The 23,328-nt window shown below is 37.6% G+C and overlaps 1 protein-coding gene across 3 annotated transcripts in view; it reads left to right on the forward strand.

The window, feature by feature from the left end:
• LOC117166917 (liprin-alpha-1) overlaps positions 1 to 23,328 on the forward strand; it is a 690,677-nt gene that overhangs the window by 169,688 nt on the left and 497,661 nt on the right. For all 3 annotated transcript variants that reach the window (XM_033351369.1, XM_033351368.1, XM_033351370.1), the window contains exon 6: positions 13,074 to 13,169. In XM_033351369.1, the coding sequence (XP_033207260.1) occupies positions 13,074 to 13,169 (96 nt within the window). The remainder of the gene's footprint in view (positions 1 to 13,073; positions 13,170 to 23,328) is intronic.

Below are 23,328 nucleotides of genomic sequence, written 5' to 3' on the forward strand. Positions count from 1 at the left end.
TTTGCCTAGAGTAGGTCTTTGTTTGACATCAAGGTTAATGCTTCCGGACTCAATTGGAGAGAAAAGCATTCGTTTTAATCCTTGGTCTCGTAACCGTGCTTAAAGAGCCCGCAGCTGTTGTACTTGTCACGTTTGTTGACCTAGCAATACGCGAAGAAGATATTGTTGTTATGTAACTCGCGTCCGTTACCTTAGCTTCTACCGTTAAAGTGGCTACGTTTTGTAGGAAATTATCTGGAGAGCCTGCGGCTAAATTTTCGAAGTCGGACTCAATTTCGGTATCGTCAATTGTGACGGCGGAGGTCGCTGATGCGTAATCCGAATCTATAGAAGGCGAACTTTTTAGGAGTTTAATACCCCTACTCAAACGTGAGCATTTAATTTTCCGGTACCGGAAGTGTCAAGATAAAGCCATTTTGTTGTCAGGAAGAAACTAATTTTATTTTCAGAATGCGGAACTAAAATCCGGAGAAACCTTCCGGGGTGGCGAAAAAAAGTAAACTTATGGTTTATATTTTTCGGATAGAGAAAGGAAACAATAAATATAGCGAAATTTTGAAGTTTGTGAAGAATGACGGAAATGTTCAGCATATCATTGAATCCAAAATTTTAAAAAATTAAATAAACGAAGAAACTGAGCAATTCAGATCTCTTATGTCAGAACCTACTTCAAAATGAATACTATTACTAACTAATATTGGTTAATATTTATAAATCAATTTGCATGAAAACATTTCAACAAATCATATCAAGGATAGAAACATACAGTACCACTTCGAGGTGTGGGTATATATGTATATATAAATATATACGTATATAATACTAATTTGTTCTTATCAATTTATTGTTGATTAGGTTTGGCGCTCATAGCTGCCGAAATTATTAGAAATTATTTTGTCATGTTCTTTCCGGGTGCCATTTTGTAAGATGATTTATGGACCGTTGAAAAATCTTCTTGCTAAAAAAAAGTGTAAAAAAAGTGCAAAACTGCCTACCTCAACTCAGTCCTTGGGGGTAGTTAGCCACATGTCGAACTAAGCTGAAAAAGTAATAAATAAACAAGGATAGGTTCGACTGGCTATCTTGACTTAGAGCTTAAGATAGTTGTAAAAAAAGAAGAATCCACAGTAAAAAAAAAGAGTGAATTTTCATTTGAACACTTCATTTACTAATGGAAAGAACAGCCAACTTTATTTATTTCCATTTTGATACCATTCTTATAGCACGCTGCTCACGGACAATTGCCCTTTTCACACCTATGGTCAAGTCATACTGACTTTATTCTGAGATGTGCTTGGCATACACATCATAGAACGTTGATTACCGAAATTTTAATTCTTAAATGATTCCCGGAAACTACTCTTATAAGAAAACCAACACACAGTATAATCTATACGTAAGCAAAACGGAAGTACAGTCTGTATCACAAGAACGTATACACCAAACCTGTAAGATAGATGTATGTAATTTAAAAAAATCTTATAGTACTTTGCAGTTCATCAATTGTACTTTCTCGTCAGTACCTAGTAAATCGGCCAGTCTCCATTGTTGTTGAGTATAGCTTGACATCGTCTTGGCATAATTTTCACGAGATTTTCGGCGTAAGTTGTAGGAAGCGAACTCTATATTTCACAAACTTGGTAAGAGAGCTGTTTCAGGTTGAATACGTACTTCCTCTAAAGTTTCCTCTTTATGATAGATCATACATTTTCAATTGGATTGGCATATGGAGACTGTGAAGGCCAATCCAAAGTCTTGATGTCATTTTCCTCTTTCCATCGTGTACAGAGGCAGCTGCGATCTTTGGGGTCGTTATCCTCCTGTATAAACGCCACTTAAAGGTCTGCTAAATCACGAAATAAGGGATTATCCCCACTACTGAAAATTCCCAGACCCAGCCGCCTTTCGCCTACAGAATCATCTATTATGGTGTACACGCTCTTGTTATACAGACTGTAAAGCCTAAAAACCGTGCGTACCGGCCCCATTCCCGCGCAGAACATTGCCACGTACGTAAATGCCTGCTCTAACCTAAAACATGAGGCGGTTCAATAACCGAAATAAAGAGGAATAAGAAGAGTTCTCGCGTAGCTATAAAAAGGATCTAGCTTAACACCACCGACCACGAGATGTAACGCGAAACAGTTTACAAAGCTTTAATTTCCGGTATTCAAAAAAGATTTTAACATAAAAGAACCACAAACACAAAAAGAGGACGTATCCAGCACTGGCGAATTAAACCTATAAGTGGAGGCGTGAGAACCAAGAATTCCAACTTCTCATTTCTCAACTCTCTCTCAAAGGGTCGATCAAATTAAGATCACAACAAATATAAAAGTCTGAAAGACTACCATACTAACAGTAAAAAGCGCGTTATCTTCAATATCATATTTAATGAGTAATAAAAAAATAATTTCGACTCTCCCCTACTCGCTTTTATTAAGTAATTTTTTCAAATATTTTTACTCCTATCTTATTAAATACAATTTAGTGATTTAACTTACATTACAAAATAGCTATAAGCTAATAAAATGAGAAGAAATTATCATTTAAAGTACGATGTGTGTATTCTACTTTCTCATCTGTGAATATACTAATATTGATTATAAAATAGAAAAATACAAACCTATTTTTCACTCACAACTACTTCCAGGCAAAACTTAAAACCTTTATTAATAAGTTCGTTTAACCAATATATGAACAGAAAGAAAATTAAAATAATGTGAAAAATGCTATAGGAATAATAATGAGGGCAGCACTGCTAGGTGCAAGCTCCCATTGGTATCTAGCCTGTAAGTGCGAAAGTGCACAGTAAGGTGCGATCTTGAAATCGATACTTCGATCATTCTGTCTGTGGACAGTTAGTAAAGTAGAACGACAAAAGTTAATACAAACGATTTATTAAAAAGAGACTGTGCTTTCTTGCTTTGATCTATAAAAAAAACGTCAACAGGTTATGGGCCAAACACGCTTCCTCTGCGTGAACTTGTTACAGTGTCTGTCGTAATTGTATTCTTTCTGTGAGTGATAAGTGAAAGATTAAAATTAGGGAAACGGGACAAAGAAAATTTCAATAGAAGCTTTGGCGCACGAATTGCGCAAAAGGATGCTACGGCTCATGAACAGCGGAAGAAACAAATCAAGACAAGGTTTCAATGAATTGGTAAAGTTTATTTTGAGCGCTAAAGCTTATTTGACTGGACAAATGCATTATTATTTAACGAAGATTTAACGAAAGATAATTATTTAAAAAAAAACATTTTAGGTAAGTAAAAGCATAAACGCGGTGGAAACGTATTAAAGCATGAATTAATTAATTAATGTGCATTCATTGAATAAAATGTAGGCACATAACAATAAGGGGTTATAATGTAAGACGGAAATGTGCGCATTTTTCTATTTTCTTTAAGCGGGTCGATTCCTCCAGGTAGCATCAAGTTTGAGTGGATTCCAAATCATCAGGAGAGGGTTTCAACCTTTTTTCAGAGATTGCAGCGGGCGATTATGCAGACTTTGACTCGGAAAATATAACGGGACTCGTTCTCCGCCGAAGCATAATGCAGGGTGGGATTAGGGTGGCCAGCAGCAATACGGGTGTTCGAATTTTCCGAGCGAATCGACTCTGGATCGATATTTACTGATTGTTTTCAATCTATTTTTGACTTGATTTCAACCGTTCGAACTCCTAGTCGATTCGGAAGGATCGAAATAAATATGAATAATTTTTATTCAAACTAATAACTTGCAGTAATCGATTATTAATCGACCGGAATTATTAAGAAATAAAAGCAAAGGCTGGCTAAATTATTTCAAAAAAATAAAAGTACAAAGAAAATGTAAAATATATACAAGCGACTATTTATCATGAATAGCAAAAAAATTTTAAATAATATTAACTAATGCGTAAATATGTGTATAAAAATTAGATAAATAATTTTGTATGGATATTTTACTTATGAAAATATCAAGTAACGGAACGACTGGATGACGATGTACGATACTATTATTATTTAATTGTAAAAGATTAATGCAGAGTTACTTTTAAGTTTTTAATGATCTTTAACTTTTAACTTAAAACAGTTGTAAAAGAACCACTCACTTGTTAATCAGAAATAAATAAACGAATAAGTTTGAGGGATCTGGTATAAAAATTACAAATGATAACCAATAACAATTCCTTCTCAGACACAGAAAAAGCTGCTTCACGGGTGATTGGATACTCGTTGGCTGTTCGTGATAACTGGGTAAAAGATCTGAATTATGACACAAATGTTTGATAGTAGCATGCAATAAAGTGTGATCCGTCTCGAACTTCAATACTTGCTTTACGGCATTGAGGCTCAGAGGCTCATGAGAGCGACCAAAAATGCAGTAGATCCGAGAGACATCAAAAATATAATCCGCGAAGAATTGAGCCAACTCGAATTTAACAAAACTTTTCAAACGAATTCGCCTCCCTGACCGGCACAAGCCGAACAAACTACAAAAGAAGCCATTTGAACCGAATTCAATAAAAACAATAATAGCACAAAAATGGACTACAAGCAAGATCCAAATTGAATTATTCACATTTACCATTCTAAAATTCTAACAATTCTGATGAGGAAAAACGGGATGCTTTCTTTAACACGATTATACCTATTTTTTGGAAGTCCTAACTCTAGGTTTCATGTTAAAAAATCAAACCGAGAAAGGACTAGATTATAATAGACTGAAGTCTTTTATGGTCAAAGCTGAAGCGAATCGCACAAACGTAACTAACGCAAAGAAAGCACTATTTGCTTTCTCAGCAGCTATTTCAAAACCGTGGTTTAACGATCAGTGTTATGAATGTAACGACTACGGTCACCTCCAAACTGATTTCCTGAGAAAGGGACCTGGGCTCAAAAAATGTTATGAGTGTGAAAAATTTGGCACTCATAAAGTTGTTGACTTCTGGCAAAGATCTAACAAGTCAGGTTGAGAACCCGGGGCAAAAAGCCGGGGTGACGATAGAAGGAACAATCAAAGATTGCATACAAATAACAAACAACCTTTAAAATCCCAAAACCAAAGGAATAGATACAGAAGACGTGGGTCATTTAATAAAAATGACAGCGGACGAACCAATGGAAACAAAAATTCCAACAATTATAATCAACCACAACAAAACGTCAGCAATCAGCGACATCAACCTCGAACTGGCAGAACATCTTTCTTAGTGGAAAATTTGGTAACTCAGGTGAACGGCCAGAAAAACACAAAGGAATGTAAGAAAAATACTTTGTTACCACTTAAGAAGGGAAAGGAAATGATATTTAAGAATTATAATAACAGTTTACAAAGCGATATGTCTGCCACTTTTACGAACTCTTATAGTAATTTTATCAAGGCTAATAAAAAATGTACTGTTTACAAATGGGCCACGCATGTCTTAAGTATATCAAAGTGCTTTCAGTCATTTGGACTGAAAATAAAGAATTACAAAGTTTAAAATCTGATACAAAGCAATTCTTCTTAAGTTCCAAAAATCTTTTAGGAAACAATGAAAAGGTGTGTTACTTGCGATCGGGTAAAAGCACAGAATTTACAAATGCGTACACGGGCGAAGTGTTAAAACGCGAAGGCATTGAACGGCAATCTGTCTGTCAAGGTACACCACGCATAATGGTACTGCGGTACGATTTAACCAAACCATACAGAAAAGGACCCAAGCTCTAATGCTGAACTCGAGGTTGCCATCGAATATGCAGGATCTTATGGTTGCTGCAGCAATCTATGTTTATTATAGAATTCCTAGTAAATCTATTAATCACAAAACATCTATCACCAAGTTCACGTCAGAACACCATGTCGATTTGAGACAAATAAAACCATTTGAATGTCTAGCATATTGGAGAATAACGCGAAAACCAGATTCAACATTCTCGAGGCACGTGAAACGAGGCATTCTTGTAGGTTACATGCCTATGGATTATTAGTTTTGAAGCCCTGAAATGAAAAAATTTTACGAATCAAGACACGTGAAATTTTGTGAAAAATTGGCATACGGAGACAAATTTCTTAAAAACACAAAAGAAGCCCCATGCCTAAACAACAAGGAGTTAACTTTTGAAGAAAAAATTCAAATTTACGAGGAAAATTGGCTAAGACCGGGGGGAGATTTGTTGAGATCGGAGGGAGAGACCAAAACAGGAAGAGGAAGACCAAGAAAAAGATATCTGGAAAGGAAGAAGAGACAATTAACACAAAATTGAAAATAGACTCCCAAGAAAATTCGTCTAATATGCGAAGGCGAAAATTGTACGACACAAGCTTTGCTTACACAGCATCAACAACGAGATTAAAGGATTTAATTGAATTTCTATCATTTAAAGGAGAATTTGAAGCAACGGAAAACGATACTGTGGACGAATTGTTGCAATTTTCGTTTGCAAAATTAAATGAAGATCCAATTACGATTGAAGATGTTATAACATCTAAACATAACAAAGATTGGAACACAGCAATCGAAGATGAACTCTATTCGATGAACAAGAATAAGAATGGGATATGATAGATCGCCCACAGAACGACGGGCTTAGAAAACGGCTAAAAACAATCAATTCCGAATGCTTCTTCAAACGGAAAACTGAGCCGCATGATAATAAAAAATTCAAGGCACGGATGGCAATAGGGGGTTTTGAAGACAGAAACATTTACGATTTGAATGAAACGTATGCCCCAGTTTCGAGATTAGTTTTGTTAGGTAAGGTTTTGGAAATTATTAATTATCTTGATCTCGATATCTGTTAGCTTGATGTTAAGACTGAATTCCTGAGTGGGAAGATTGACTAAGGAATATTTATAGAAATTCCTAAAGGAGTAAGGGTAACGAATAAAACGCGCAAAAAAGTATACTAGTTGGAAAGAGTCTTCGAATTATCCCAAAAAGATATAATAAGAAATGCCTGTAGGTAGAACAGAAGGCAAAATTACATTATTAGTATTGTACGTGGATGATATGCTTCCCGCGAGTAATGATTGCGATACTTTAATAGAAATTTAAGTCAAATTGAAGCAAGCTTTCGAAATTTTAGACTTGGGTAAAACTGGATTATTTTTGGGATTAGAAATTAAACGTAACCGTAAATCAACGAGTATGAACATGAAGCAAGAAAATTATTTAACCTTTAAGCGGACGCGTGGTCGGTAGTCCACTGCTAAACTTTTATGAGACTGGTTATTGTCAATCTATTTTATATATTATTCGAGCTTTAATCAATGTTTTCATTGCTTAAAAATGTTTTTTAAAGATTCTATTAAAAATAACCCTGATTACAAAGGTTCATTGTGAGATATGAAATTAAAATAAGTGTTAAAAAAGGCATGCCCACGTGAATTTTAGATTGCGTTTTAATTAAATTTGGATATGAAAACATGCATCCACAGTATACGCCAATGGTCACAAAACGAGTTGAGAAGAAAGAGCGAAAACTATGTGAAAAGCAGAATAACGATGAGCTCTAAAGTCATGAAAAAGTGAAAAAAAAACGATAGTAAACGAGTGGCGAAAGCATTGTACAATCGAGTCGCGGCACTGCGAAATTCAGTACTGAGAATTCCCGCTAGTGAGTACGTTTTTCCCCCGATAGTGAGAACGACGCTATAACCCGTTCGCCCCCACTACTCTTTTCTGCATTTCATGATTTCATTCACAATTCACTGTGATTTTAATTTTAATTCATACTCATATACATTCGATACAACGATTTAAATCGTCACTACAAACTGTCAGGATGTAAAAAGTTGACATTTGAACATAGTAAATAGTCAGAGGATTGGGGTCCCCTCATGTGTTCTCACTATTGGGGGTGAACCTGCGTAAAATTTTTGCAGTCCTGCGACTTGAGTGTACTATGATACTCATAAACTTATGTGTGATAAGATGCTAAACTATGAACGAATGTGAACATAAGTATAAATAAATTAAAAGTAAATAAATTAATTAACAAAAATAAATAAAACGATTACTTCAATCAGTAATGAAAATTTACTAATATGATCTCTAGATGTTTACAGGAAACTGAATTGAGAAAGCATGGAAGGGCAAATAAGAACCTAAAGATTAGAGTGAAATAAGTTTATAAATGCTTCAGCATACAACTAGGACTGCTCGCATTTAAACGACATTATGATTGTATAATATGCTTTACAGGTTAAAATGAATATACTTTACGAAATAGGGTTTATGGCAAGTTCATCGTAGGGTGCCATCTTGAGATCGATACTTCGATCACTCTCTGATTAATGTCAAAATTCTCCAATTTCTTAGTTCCACCTCAGTGTTTACCATGTTGAGCCGCTACAGTGCTATATTATAAAGTTCAATTTATGTATTTTTTTAGTACGATTTTAACTCCTTTAATAAACGTAAAATGTGTGACTACCTTTCTTTTTTAGAATTACTTGTACGTATATTTCAATTTTTCCTGGTGACCAAACCTGGTCCTCAATGTTTCTTCCCCAGCTGACTTCTAAACGAAATGAGGTATCCCTCTGAAAGTTTGGAAAATGAAAGAGGAGGTAATGAAGTCCATGTCTGTGCTTTGTTTCGGTGGAAATTTAAAAAAAAAATGTTTGAAGAAAACACCAGTGGATGTATGATCGATACTTTTCTTTCCTAACTTTTGTCCACACGGAATGAAATATCGTGATAAAAAAAATCCGACACGCTAAATAGAAGGCTCACAGGCATTTGTCTCTGGTCTTAAATAATTATAATTGTGAAAACAAAATTTTTTAAATTACTATTTTGGAGAAATACCGACCGTGCTGTAAAACCCTGCAAGCAATTTTCAATGTTGTTAATGGGCTAGTTACGAGGTTTATATTTATCAAAGTGGAGCAAAACAACAAAAATCGCTCACGAACATTATGCACAAACAGATTGCATGATTACCGGCAGAGAAATATAAATTGTTTTCAATGAAGCTACATAAATTTATTGTTACATGTATATTATTTCAATCCAAACAATTCTTAAATGATTTTTAAGCTATTTACTTATTAATGAAGTAATAATCGACTATGCTCAAATTTATGAGGAAGGGGAGATCAAATTCATAGGAAAGGAGCAACAGTAATAGACTATATCTCGATTGAAGAAAGAATGCGGCATATGGTAGTTAGTGTGAAGGTAGGAAATGAGATAGGGGAAAAAGGGGATAAAAGTAACACGAAGATGGGAGTCTGGGGGTGGGTAAATTACAAGAGTTTAAACAAAAGATGAAAAAGGAGAAGGTTGGGCAGAAGTAGAAAAAGCGATCAAAGAAGGTAGGGTGTAGGATGTGATAAATAGTGATGGAGAGAAAAGGAAGGCTCCTAATGAAGAAATAGAATTGAAGGAATGGATGGGTTATTCCAAGGGTCTATTAGGAAGAGAGCAAAATAAGATCAAAGGAGAAAAGAGTAGGATGATCCAAGGCGAAATGGAGGAAGGGAACGAGATAACAAGAGAAGAAGTTGATGAGGCAATAAATAGGTTAAAAAGAAATAACGCGACAGTAGAAGATGGGATGGAGAACGAAGCCATGAAGTATGGAGGAGAAGGAGTTAGGGATGGGATGTGAAAGATCTGCAACAATGTCTGGAAAGGGGAACGGTGGCCGGAAGAGTGGATGACAGGACTATTGGTGATGGACAGGGAGTGATGTGGATGAAGAAATTGGAAGAAGTGAGGGAAAGCAAAGCAGTTGGGCAGAGCCAAACGGGTAATCCTGGAAAAGGACAGTAAAAAGCAAAAATTGTTTTCAATATCGGGGAAAATGTATATTTATGGTAAGAGGAAACGGAAGCCCTGGAAGATCGCTCATTATAGAATTAATGTTACTATTTTTTATGCTGCGTAATGCGAAAGAGTAGAATATAAGTAGTAGTTAAGTTAGGCTAAGGTTTAATAATAATAATAATAATGGTTCAATGCTTTTTTTAGATGATTGAATATTTATTAAATAATTCTCTTAAAACTTACATTTTCTGGAATTATTTCAAAATTATATAATTTTCCTGATGCTTGTGAAGAGAAATAAGTATCTAAATTAAATTTTCAAACTGATAAGTAAATAAGTTCAATTTTTTTAAATTAGTTTTTAACATGAAATGATTATTCACCTTAAGATTATGTAATTGAATGTTAAAAACAATTGTAGAATGAAAGAGGTTTTATATTTAAAATGCCCCTACTTCAGTTACATAATTTTAAAAATATTTCTGTGTTGTGAAATGGTTATCTTAATCCAATTTTCAGAATGACATGTACATATGTTTTCATTCTTTTTAACATTAGCTTAGAAGGTTATTGATATTATTAAAATGGTTAGAAAAATATTCATTAGTTAATTATCGGCTAAATAATTTTTTCACAATATTAAATTACATAAAGATTAAACCTTAATTAATTAATAAAAATTATGTAATTTAGTGTTGGCTATAATTCGGACGTTTCAGAAAGGTTAGCATAGTTGGTATATATTTACATGGGAATGCATACGAATTTTCGGAGAAAATATTGTAAATGTAAAAATAAGTAATAAATGTACGAATAGTATTATTTTTACGTCTTAAATGTATTTTCTCAGTTACGTTTCTTTATTTTGTCGATTAACGACCTTTTAGTTTCACGAAACAAAATATCAAAAATTTGACGTTGGAGTATTAGATCGATTTAATCAGAATCGGGCACTGATTAAATAAAACGTATTCCTTTGCTAATATGTCTGGTGATGGCCCGGCCTCTCTGTTGGCGTGGGTTCAGAACCATAGATTTTGTCGCTCAGCAGTCTGTTAGAATGACACCCTGGGAAGGGGCATTACAGACAGAGATACTGACGGTGGGCCCAGGGATTGAAGTCCAAGATCGATTCAACCTCGATGTAGGCACTAGGTCGAGAGTTTTCTCGCTCAGGAACTCTCGAGCAGGAACCGAAGTCCAAGATCCTTAATTTCAAATTCGAATTGCTCTAAAAAGAACAGAGGTACATGTATGATGACAAACAATTCTTGAAATTCAGTGGTACGGTAATTTATTTTCTCCTATCAACTCCCGAGGTAGAGTGAGAGAGATAGAGAAAGGAGAACTTGGATGACGTAGTATTTGGGACGTCTACTCATGGCGTCGGAGAACATAAAAGCAAGTAGTCCGTGCGGTGTGCCGGGTGACGGCCGAGTGAAGATAGTGGCACGAACGCGTGCCTTTATACACAGCGCGCGTGGCGCGCGCCATGGCTCGCCTCGCTTCTCTCATCCCTGCGCATGCGTGCGGAGAGGCAGGTAGCTATTCGCAAGTTCACCCCACCATTCCGTTATTGGGCCCGCGCACCATAGCTCGCCTCAAATCTACGACTCTGGCTAATGTGTGTAGAGAGGTGATACTCGTTCATAAGTTGCCTCCCACCTCCGTCCGTGGCCCGTGCGCAAGTGTCCTTTTGCTTGTTCAAGTGCGTTTGACAGTTCTCCGCTCTAATCTCTCTCCTCTATATAACAACTTATCTTTATCACAAATAATGCTACAATTTAACTATGGAATACTTTAATGTAAGAATAATTGATATTATCTTAACATTAAAATGTGACTGTATAAAGCGAAGCTCATCGCGGTGAGAGCTTCAATTTTCTTCAATTTCTTTCAATTTTCTCTCTGCTTCAGAGAAGGAAATGCTAGATTCTCTAAATTAAAGTTAGAAATGCCATCTTTACAATGAGATTAGGAACATGATCAAATATCTACTAGTTCTCGCATTGCCATGGAAAATGTGGAAGCGCATCCAAGACGAAAGCTGGACAATCCATTAGTTACTAAATATTTTGTCTATTATTTTTTCGGATATTAAAGATTTAAAATCGACATTTGACTGCTGCTCGACGAGTTGATATTCGTCTTGAGCATACTTCCACATTTTTGATTATAATTCAAGTAAATATTATATTATGCGTTTGGACTCGATCAAAACGAAACAAAATATTTTCGTGATTTTAATTATGCTTATGTAATAAAAAAGCGTAACTACATTCAATGGATTTAGGTTACTATATTGAAAATATGGAAATTGTAACGAAATATCCTAATCATACGTAATTGTAAAAAACAGTTAGTTCATATCCTTGGGCATCTTATATAAGTGCTTAAGGACGGACGTGTAAATTATGATGTTCTAACAATTTATGTTTTAATTTTATGTCAGTCTGCTGAAAATAATGTGTTGTTTTCTCACTCAAATTTTGTACGTACTAGAGTTATAATCATTCGCAGAATGAATGATTTGGTTTAAATATAATACGTTGAAGCTGGTTGATTTGAATTCCTCGTACTGGTACCGGTTTTCGTTCTCGTTAAAATATTCTATCTCGTTCTTTATAAACTTCGACACTCAGGCCTCATCAGATTTTAGATAAGTACTCTCGTTCACGTTCTTTTTTTTCGTTTATTTTATTAGATTCCACACGTCATAGAGACGTGTAACGAATACATTAATGATAATGTTTGACATATTGTTGATTTAAATAATAATTAATTTGAGAGAGGAACGTAAATAGTTCGCATAATCCACGATTGATTTGTAATTGTGTTTAGTCAGTAATAGCTAGAGTAGAGTATGGGAGGCAGATTCACAAATTTAAGGATTGGGTCGAAAACTCAAGGCTTGGAGGCGTGCGCAAGTTTGAACTTTCGATTAGGCCCGACAAAGTCTCATATTCTCGAAAAAGTGTTTCGTCAGTACTGTCCAGTTTCTACTAGCAGGAAAATTACGTCCCGTTAGGCTAAATGTAGAGATTCTGGAGTGAGATGGCGCACACCTGTCACCTATTGTTAGGGGATTAGGACTCTGTCCTAAATATTTTCGTCATTTTTGTTTTGAAAGTAATAAACATAAATTCATAAAAATATTAAGTTTTTAAATGAACAAATTCAGAACATAAACTTTGTGTATAGCTTTGTGCAAATATTTTTTAAAAATAATTTTAATATAAAGTTTACGCAGCAATAATTCCCTCATCATATGTACCACAGTAATCAGAAACATTCAATGTAAATGATTTTTTGTAATTACTTTCAGCTTCAAGAATATAAAATAAGTGGATGTTCACCGAAAGCTCTGGAAGATAGACCCAGGGAAAACGGCCAAACAGACGATAGTCAACATCAAACTAAGGTATTTAAGATAATGATAATAATAATAATAATATTGACTTACACCATCCTAATCTCATCAGTCACTTGACTTAGTCCGTCTCTATGATGTATAACCGTGTTCACCCGAGTAAAAGTTTTGAATAAAATAAAAATAATCCTAATATAGTATACAGTATACAGTTCTACGGTTGCGAGACTATTTAACAGAAAACGAAATGTTGCGTTTTATAGCACCATCTGTAAAGTGGATCTTCATTACACGCCCCTAAGTTTGTCCTCGCATGGGACCTTCAATATCAGGGCAAAAATCATAGAGGAATTAGAAATACAATGCACGCAGAAAGCTATCCACAGCGAGCATCGTGAAACGTTAGATCAACATGAAACGGATAGTGAGGCACCCGATATTTGGCTAAGAAAGGGTCTTCTGTATCCAAAGGCAGAAGGATTCATCATTGCGATACATGACAAGATTGTCAGTACCAGGAATTATCGCAAACACGTGCTACATCAAGACGTGGTTGACCGGTGCCGATAATGTGGAGATACCAACGAATCCATAGAGCATATTATTGATGGCTGTCACGAGACGGCTCAGAGAGAATATAGGCACATACATAATGATGTAGCGGGAATTATACAGTAACAAATTGCCTTAAACCTAAGACTTTTAAAAGAATGGATGCTTTTCTATAGGTACATTCTAATGACCTTTTTAGAAAGCAAAGATTACATCTTATTTGCATATTATATGCAAAAAAAGGTGGAATCGTCGACATTGCTTGTCCATTTAACCGAAATTTGCAGTCAACATCAGGACTAGTCTACACATCACAGAAGACCGAGCAGTGGAGATTAAACAACAGGTTGATTTGGCGTGGAAAAACGATGGCAATGAACGTCAGTTAGAGGAAGCCGTGTCGCACGGTCAAGCAGGGGCAATGGCTGTTCTACTTCAATTTGTTTATGATCTAACAGCACCGCGTTCTCCAGAGGTAAATGACCTTTAACAGCTAGAGGTGTGAGGAGAGAATAACATAGACCAGCTGGAAGGATGGGAGCGCGATAGGCGTGGTCTCATTCAACTCAGTAGGTTCTAAAGTTTAGTTACCTTGCTACCTTAGTGGGCACTATGCGTTGGATTCGTAAGGAACGAGCGTTTGCCGTCGATGCCTATTTCCCAGTGCGCCCTATCTCGATGAGGGGTGATATGGAGTGGCTTCCACGCTCCCCTGATTATGCGCCGTGCGATTTTTTATGGGGTTTCTTAAAATCCCGTGTGTACGTCAACCGCCTAAGGACTCTGGAGGACCTGAGAGCAAACAACCGGTCCGAAATCGCAGAAGTAACCCCCGATACACTCGCAAGAGTCATGAGAAATGCGAAAAATCGCTTCATGCATTATAAAAAAAAACAATTTCTGATTAATAAAATGTGTTTTATTGCCTTTGGAAAAAAGGAAAATACTTTGCCGCACCCTGTACATCTACAACTTGCACTAAACCCAGAACTCTTAAACAGAATAGATGCAATCAACATTGATTTTCCACTTAAACGAAATTTGCAGTCAACCTAAACAACCAAGATCAACAAGGATAGTGATTTAAGGCATGAAGTAAAGACCATATAGAGGAATGTTAATCATACATCTATTCATTCCATTGTGATTTCTGCTACAGGCAATGTTCACGCAAGATACACTGAACATCTTGAACATGTAGGAGTCAGTAGGGCACTGGCAGCATCTCAGTAGGCGGTTTAATTAAACAACGGTTACATTGTAATAAAACTTCTCGGTCATCAGGAAGAAAGCGACTGAAAACCTGTGGAGTGGCAGATGGTAGTTCTAAAAAGCATCCAGAGGCGAATGTTGTCACCTCCAACGCTGTCGGCCACTGTTTAAGTATAACAGCAGTAAAGGAGTATAACAGCGAACATGGTTCGCTTTTCGAAGTCAAGAAGAACCATGTGAGGCCTTGGGTGTGCATTGGAAACAATTGTCATGAATATAAAGTTCCAGTATATGCGGCACTTTTGATTCGCGACGATTGACTCGATTTCTCAAGGAGCATTTAGGGAAGCGATGTTAAGGTTAATGCCGTAAGAGTGGCAGGGGTGGTAATAAGGCACTCTTAGTACCGTATTGTGCCTCTGGATGTAGGTTGTTCCTGTATGAGTTAGACAACTAGATAGTATGTGTACCAAATGCTCGGGGTGTGCGTGGCACGCCCTGCAGCTGTCATCGGGAATGTCTTGGATCAAAATGTGGCGACCGTATGTCAAGATAGAAATTACACCTTCTTGACATTCCGTAATGAAACCCTTCGTGTCAGAATGTAATCCGGGTGCTTTAAGGAAAGCAAAAGTTAGATCACACGACATTGACTGATCTTCCACATTTCTGAGGAAGATACTATGCATCCTCTTATCGAGGAGCTTTTCACTGAAGTTTTTCTCTTGTGCTTTTTTAATCCGAGCTTTCAGGAGTGAGTACTCGAGATAGATAAGATTTGATGCATTTTTCTCACCCCTAATACTGATGTCAAGTTCGAGTGTTTTAGCAGCCATTTGCGACTCTATGTGCTGTACCCAGAATAATCCAGTTGTGAAGACATTTAACATTCAATGTTCCGCGACCACCTTGACGGCGTGAGATGTAGAGTCACGGAACAGAAGTCGGAATGGCGAAGTGCTAGAGATAGTGGCAATAATGCGAGGCAAAAGAGGAGTGGGCCTCGCTGTTCATACATTTCTTGCCGCACATGTTCAGTTGCCCGAATAATCCTATCATTTAGGATAGCTGTGAATATCTTATAGAGTGTGGCCAGACAAGTGATTGACCTGCAATTCTTTGGTTCAGCTAAGTTTCCTATTTTCGGCAGGAGTATTGTGCGCTCTTCCTCCTACCACTCCGGAATGGGTTCTTCCGAATTTAAATATGAGGTGAAAATACGGGCCAATTGCTAATGGGTTGAATGAAACTTCTTCCACCAGAAGGTCTTGATACCATCTGGTCCCGGAACGGAACAGTTCTTCATCCCTCTTAACCCCTTCGTTGGCAGAGAGAATTCGACAAGTGCTTAAAATGGTAGGAAAATTTATTATCCCGAAAATTTATATCCTGGGGTTTTTGGGGTCGCTGAATCCGAATATGTAGTCAAAATTCAGAATTCCAAAATGGCGGTTCCAAGATGGCGAACGAAAATACAAAGAACGGCGACCCCAAAAACCCGTATGTACCGAGATTGATCCAAATCGAGCCGTTTTTTTGTATTATCGTCCACCATATGGGATTCGCCATTTTGAATTTTTAAATTTTGACTTCAGTTTCGGATTCCGCGATCCCAAGAACCCCCGAGTAAGAGTTGAATGCAAAATCGGAGCACAGGGCACGGAAAATTTTGACACATTTTGCGTCAATGCCAACGAATGAGTTAATACTTTTTTCACCTCCTCGGTAGTGATGGGTGGGCATTGTTCATCAGATGTTATGAGGTCATCACACAGCTCCTTGAAGCTATTTATGTTATCTGAGTCTTCGTCCAGTCCATGCGGCACTTCGTAGACTTCGCTCTAAAATACTTCGACCTCCTCTGGTCTTGCAAAAGTCGAGACGGATCAGAGATAAACTGTTGATTTTTTCTGACCCACCTCTTTTTCCGCTCTAGACTTCTTTATCGGTAGATAGTATCCGTATTTTCTCAACAATATGCTGCCTGATGGTCAGCAGCTTTGACTTGTTAAGTGTGTGTTAACGGGTCCGGAGTTCGCGCGTGAACTTTCGAAGTTCATGCTTTGCATAGCTCTTTGAAGCTATTTATGTTATTTGAGTTTTCATTCAGTCTCTTAGCGTCAGATAGCACCCCTATTCTCTCAACCATATGCTGCCTGATGGTCAACAGCTTTGGCTTGTTATGTAGTCAATCACACACTGAATGTATGAAGGGTACTGTCTTGCTGATTCTATCTTTGTGTAGGGTTGATGCATTCGTCTGTTGGTTGTATGATCAGCCGTTGGATATTTTTATGGTTTGCATCTGCTAAAGCTTTCGCTACATTATACACACCACAATTGATAGTTCCTGGTCCTGAAGCATCGATCTTCCTCTATTGGATGAGTGTCGCATCTCTTTTCTGTTGCCGGCTTGTTCTGCTTGTGGTTGAAAAGACGCTCCTCTTATATAACCTCTTTTCCGTAAATCCTCGGCACGGTTTCGTAGTCGCTTATGCGAAAAATGTGCGAGCCCTAGGTGTTTTTCGAACCATAGAGAATGCAGTCGCAACATACAACCTTTTCGTTCAACGATCCGCAATAAGTCTCTTGTATACTTATAACACAGAGCGACCCTAGAACGACCTCCTTTTGCATTTTCCTCGAAAGTTAGAATTTTTTCAGGCGCAGGGGTGCTTTTCAAGCTATTCGCCAGTGAAAGCTAGACACGTCAAAGACAACCGATTATCATAATGATTAGCTTAACAGAATATTCCGGGTACATCCGTCTTTTTATTTTCCTTGGCTGTGATGTTCTTGTCGGTTGTTGCCGAAAATTCGATAACGAACATTGTTCGTTTCTCGAAGTGAAGAAAAACTATGTCTGGCCCCGAGTGCGCTAGAGAAACGATTATCAAAAATATATTCGACAATTCATTATAATTCTCTAGAAGCGTTTTACATAGCTGAATCAGGGAAATTCCGTTAGAGTGATATAGATGGTAACAAAGCACTGTTAGTATTGCATTGTGACTTTGCCGTACGTCGTTCCCCTGTGAGTTGGAAAACTGAATTGTATGTGTCGTAGTTGATCGACGCGTGCGTCACATGCTCTGCAGCTATCATCGGGAATGTCTTCTTTTAAAATTGAGCGATGTTGGGCTAACGTGGAAATGATACCATCTTGACACGCTAAAATGAAATCTTCCGTGCCCGACGACAATCCGGGTGATTTAAGGACAGCAAACGTTAGCTCACATGACATCGACGGATCCTTCATATTTTTGAGGAAGTGCCTTGCATCCTCTTTCCTAAAAGCTTTTTGCGGCAATTTTTCTCTTGTGCTTTTTCGATCCGGGCCATCAGAAGTGAATACTCAAGATAAATAATCTTGCATGCATTTGGCTCACCCCTGATATGGAAGTCAAGGCCAAGTGTTTCGACAGTCTCCTCTGCTGCTTTTTTCAGAAACCCCCCTTTACCTACTTCTTCAGTTTTCTAACCATTTCAGGACAATAGTCTTGTCCATTTGCGCATATATGTCGTGTATTCAGAATAATCCTATTATAAAGACATTTGAGATTCAGTGTTCCGCAACCACCTGGGCGGATTGAGATTAAAGTCTGAAACGGACGACTCAAGGTATGTGCTTTTGTTTAGGAGCATAACATTTCGTGAATCAATATCGAGGGATCTAATCTCGACTTACGTTCATTGAGCCATGCGAGAAACACCCAGGGCGCTCGCATTTTTTGCATCAGTCTGCGAAACCGTGCTTAGGAATTACGAAAAAGGGGTTAGATAGGTGGAGCGCCTACTCAACTGCAGTCAGAACAAGCCGGGAACAGGGAAAAAGATGCGACTTTAGAATTAATCCTGGGCAGGCATCTAATAGAGGAGGAGCAATGCTTTAGGGCGAGGACAAATTTCAAAATTCAGGTTATTTTCAAGCCCAAAGATTGGACTGAACTAGATGACGAGCTTCGTGGAGACTTTTCCGAAGAGTTCCACCTCTGTACTATCAATTGTATTGCATTTAATGTTGTGAGAACTTTGGCGGATGCAAATCGTAAAATAAACCCACCGGCTATTAAAAAGATTAAAAGACAAATGCATTTACTCGGAACCAAGATAGTCAGGGCAAAGCAGTACGCGTCCCGAATTTAATGTACTTAAAGCTGCTGACATTAGCCAGCGTATTGTTGACAGGACTAGATTGTTTAAAAAGGCCTTCAGAGGGAAGCAGTTTCTTTTGTCTCAACAGCGCCTGCCCCACATTCTTAAATTATACATAAAGTCGGAAGATATAATTCCTGTGTGGCGACAGATGTTGGGAGAATCTGCTCATCGATAGATATATCTGGAATGATGCAGCATCCTACCAGCGCTACCTATTTTTAGCCTGGATTGTATAGCAGAAGGGTTGTGATTTAACATCCCATAGACTTATCATCACTCTATTGGAAAGCGCAAAGGTTCATCCGCACATCGTGAGGTTTGATTGGACGCAAAATCTTTTTAAAAAATGCTCTTTAAAGTAAATAAAAACGTCTTATCCGACAAATTTGGTCCTTTGAACATCTGGCGGGGAACAAAGTTTCTGCAACGAACATTCTTACCCTCCCGACAGTACTCTATTCATTCAGATCGATTCCATGGACGAAGGAAGAGCTCAGATCCGTCGATCTTGAATGTTTTCACAACAGGATTATTCTGGGTACAGCACATATAGTGATCAGGAAACACAAAGAAGTAGGCAAAGAAGCGTTTCTGTGCAAAGAAGCGAAGGCGACTGCTAAAACTCAGCTCCTCGACAAGAGGATGCACGGCATCTTCCACACAAATGTGTGGAATCAGTCGATGCCATATGAGCTGGCGTTTGCTTTCCTCAAATCGCCCGAATTGAAGTTGGGCACCTAGGGTGCATGCGATCTGGTTGTTCAATTTATGCGGAAATGACGTACATCCAAAGGATGTGCGACACTAAGATTGCTTTATAAACATCTATTTCACTCTAAGGGCATTAGTCTTGAAATCACACCATCAAACGCTGCTAGAAAAATACAGTCAGTTGTCGAAAATTAGAAGTTCCGCATATACTGGAACTTTATATTCATGACAGTTGCTCTTGCAGAGCACTCAAGGCCTGAAATAGTTTTCCTTGACTCCCAGAAACTACCCGTGTTTATTATGGAATTTTCGGTCCCAGCTGACAAGAACAGCACAGCCAAGGAGAATGAAAGGAAAGAAGGGTATAAAGACATTACAAGTTGCGATTGACAATTGGATGCATCCCCGTTCTGTGGAACAAACAAAAATCACTTCGACATGTCTGGATGTAACGATTTTAAGGCTGAGATAAAAACGAAATACGTCAATTTTGTAATAATAATGATAAATGAAATGCGACAACTAGTATAAAGTGGAACATGTACTAAGCAGGCTGAGAATGTTTTGGCTAGCGTTAGCAATTTGCATTGAACTAAGCTGCATCGTACAAGAAAAAAACTAGTTCAAGAAGGCAACAAAATCAAACCTTTCAGTCAGATGAAAGAAGGTTCTATCTTGAATTGAGTGTAAAGCCAACTAACCGTCAAAGCAACGAAATGCCTTAATTGGAAGACACGTCTAACCCTGTAATGGTACGTACTACTTAATGGTTGAATATTTTATGAAACCCTACAATATTAACCGGACTTTTTAAATTTTAAAGTTTTACGGGGAACTGGGCTTTGTACTTTAGTCTTGAGAATTTTGACGTTCTTATCGCTTCTCATTTTACCTTACTGTTCTGTAATCCCTCTCATAATAAAGTAGAAATTTTTTTTTTAAACTTTAATCTTCAGTTCCTTTTAAGTTAATCGTTAATATCGCACGAAAGTGATGTTTACATCTTTCCAGGAATGTCTACGGAAAGAGCAAAGATACAAAATCTGTCACTCCTCAATCCACCCTCTTACCGCCTTATGCAGAGAGCTAAAGAGCGTTCGAGGATAAGGTACGGAGATGGGCTTGCAGAAGGGACAGAAGCAATTCAGCGAACACTAATTGTTAGATATTAGAATTTTTACTTTTGAACTTGACATTTTACTCAACTCTCCTGTATTCTTTATAATTCTGCTTTGTATTAAATTCCAAATAACTGTAAACTTTATCTAAAAGCAGTAATGCCTTCCATCTGCCGAACATATTAGGTAAATTTTAATGATTTTTTCTCCGTGCACATGAATGACCTGAAACTATTTAGTATTTTAGTATGACATCACGACCATGGTAGGTTAGGTATAATTGTCAGAAATGTTTGCATAATTGGTACATGAGTACACGTAAATGCATGCAACTTTTTTCAAAGAATGTTCTAAACGTAAAAGTAAGATATACATTTAGGAATAAGAATATTTTTCAAGTATAGATTAAATTTTCGCCACTGTTTTTGATTTTTTGTTAATTGAACACTTCAGTTTCTCAAAATAATATACAATGTCCAAAATTCGAGTTCAGACTATAAATATCAATTCAACTTAAATTGGTTCTGATTGAATCGATATGGTACTCTAAACCTCAAATTTTGGATATTTCATTTTATTTCGTGCAATGTTGTTTTTGAATAGTCGTATGCATACACATTTAAACATGTACTAAATATGCAAATCTTCCTGAGATTTTCATCTACCGTGACGTCATGCTAAAATATTTAATACGATAATTTAGAATCAATGAGTTTGAGAACGAGAACAAGAATAATGTCGAAGCAATGGCTGAGGCTATTTTTAGACTAAGAGTATTCAGCATATGATAGTTAAAAGAATATATAATACTCAGCCATTCCTGAAGATTTCTTTTATTTTAACCAATAACATTAGAGCTATTGACACCTATGTCATCCTAGCCCTCATCTACTCCTTTGGTCTCATCATTTTCGGTTAATGAAAAGTTAGTTCTACTACGACATAGAGGTTATAGTAGCGTTGTAGATTTCAAGAAACTGCGTAAATCACAAGTTAAAAAGGTAGCAATTGTTTTAACAACACGTGGGATATTATGCTATACAACACCATCTATGAAGTAGATCCCGATTACACGCCCTTGACTTTGTTTTTAGAGGCATTTTTGAATTCACAAGTCAGAAGCCATGGAGGATTATTTGCAGTTGTCGCATAAAGGCTCACAGAGTACACGCACAGACATAATGATGTAGCAGGCAGACAACCTAGACGGATCATTGTATGCGAGCCAATCGACCTGATATCGTGATGAGAGAGAAAAAATGTACTTGCCCGTTAACCTCGACACAATCACTGCGGTGATTGTGATTGTGCACCGGAGTAAGTCGAGTTCGTGGGTCACACTCTTTCGATCCACAAACAACCCACGAAGCTCCTTAATTATTTCTCAAGGGCGCCAGATAGGGGTATCCCTATCCGAGTCTGCTTGGGGCCGTTCTTGTTACGACTGGCAGGTTGGCCAGCTTACTACTTACCACAAGAGGGGAGGTGGGAACTCACGTGTGTGAAAGAGAAACACTTAAGAGTCTACGTTGTCAATTTTCAACAATGACTATATTTCAAAAGTAACAAAAAAAATTAACACTTCATTAACAATCGAAAAGAATCAAAGGTTATCAAACATTCAATTAAGATTAAGCATTTGTAACAGAATTGTTACTCATGGGTTTGTGCTTGGTGCGGCCCTACAATCAATGGTTGTCTGGCCGCGCCCGAGGTGGGTCGAATTTCCCCGAGGGGACCCGAAGTCCCGAGCGGCAGCATGTTTCGCGCCAGTCTTGGCTGGTCCGCCTGTTAAGAAGACTGTTTTCTCTCGCGAGTGTTTTCCACCGATACCCGGGTTAGTCGCCCCGGCCATTGAAACTCACCGACGGTTCACCCTGGATACCAACCGACGCCCATCCTTCGTCACTACCATTCCTACAGGACGAAGGATTCCGATCGCTCTGCTGCGCCCCTTTTTAGGGCTATCTTCACGACTTTCCGACCACCAGATTTCGGCTACGGCCTGGCGGCCCAGCTATTACTGTAAGGGGTAATAAATTCTATTTAAAACGAACGAAAGCGGTTTTCTCAATGTGTTGAACCTTATCTCTCAGCATCCTCATCTCTCTTCCCACCCTCGGTAGACAACCCCGCTATACCTGGCGCCCAAACCAAAACCCACACTTTTCCTACAAAAATCCTCAAAAAATCTACTGAGAAAAGGAACACAAAACCACACTGAAAACATAATAACTCTAAAGCTGTCTCTTTTAAATGACTTTATACTTTCTGCATACTATTTGATCCTTGTTGCCAGTCGCCTAAATTTGTACTATGTTTTCTGGCGTGGAGTATTTATGCAATTTTTATTTTCGAAATAACGGATTTCACGATTAGTTTTTGCGTAGATGTATGGATGTTTAATTCGATACTCAATATACAATGATCTACTCATGTATATTCTGACCTTCCGAATT

The sequence above is a fragment of the Belonocnema kinseyi genome, chromosome 2, assembly GCF_010883055.1.
Source record: "Belonocnema kinseyi isolate 2016_QV_RU_SX_M_011 chromosome 2, B_treatae_v1, whole genome shotgun sequence".
In the NCBI taxonomy this organism is placed as follows: Eukaryota; Metazoa; Arthropoda; class Insecta; order Hymenoptera; family Cynipidae; genus Belonocnema; species Belonocnema kinseyi.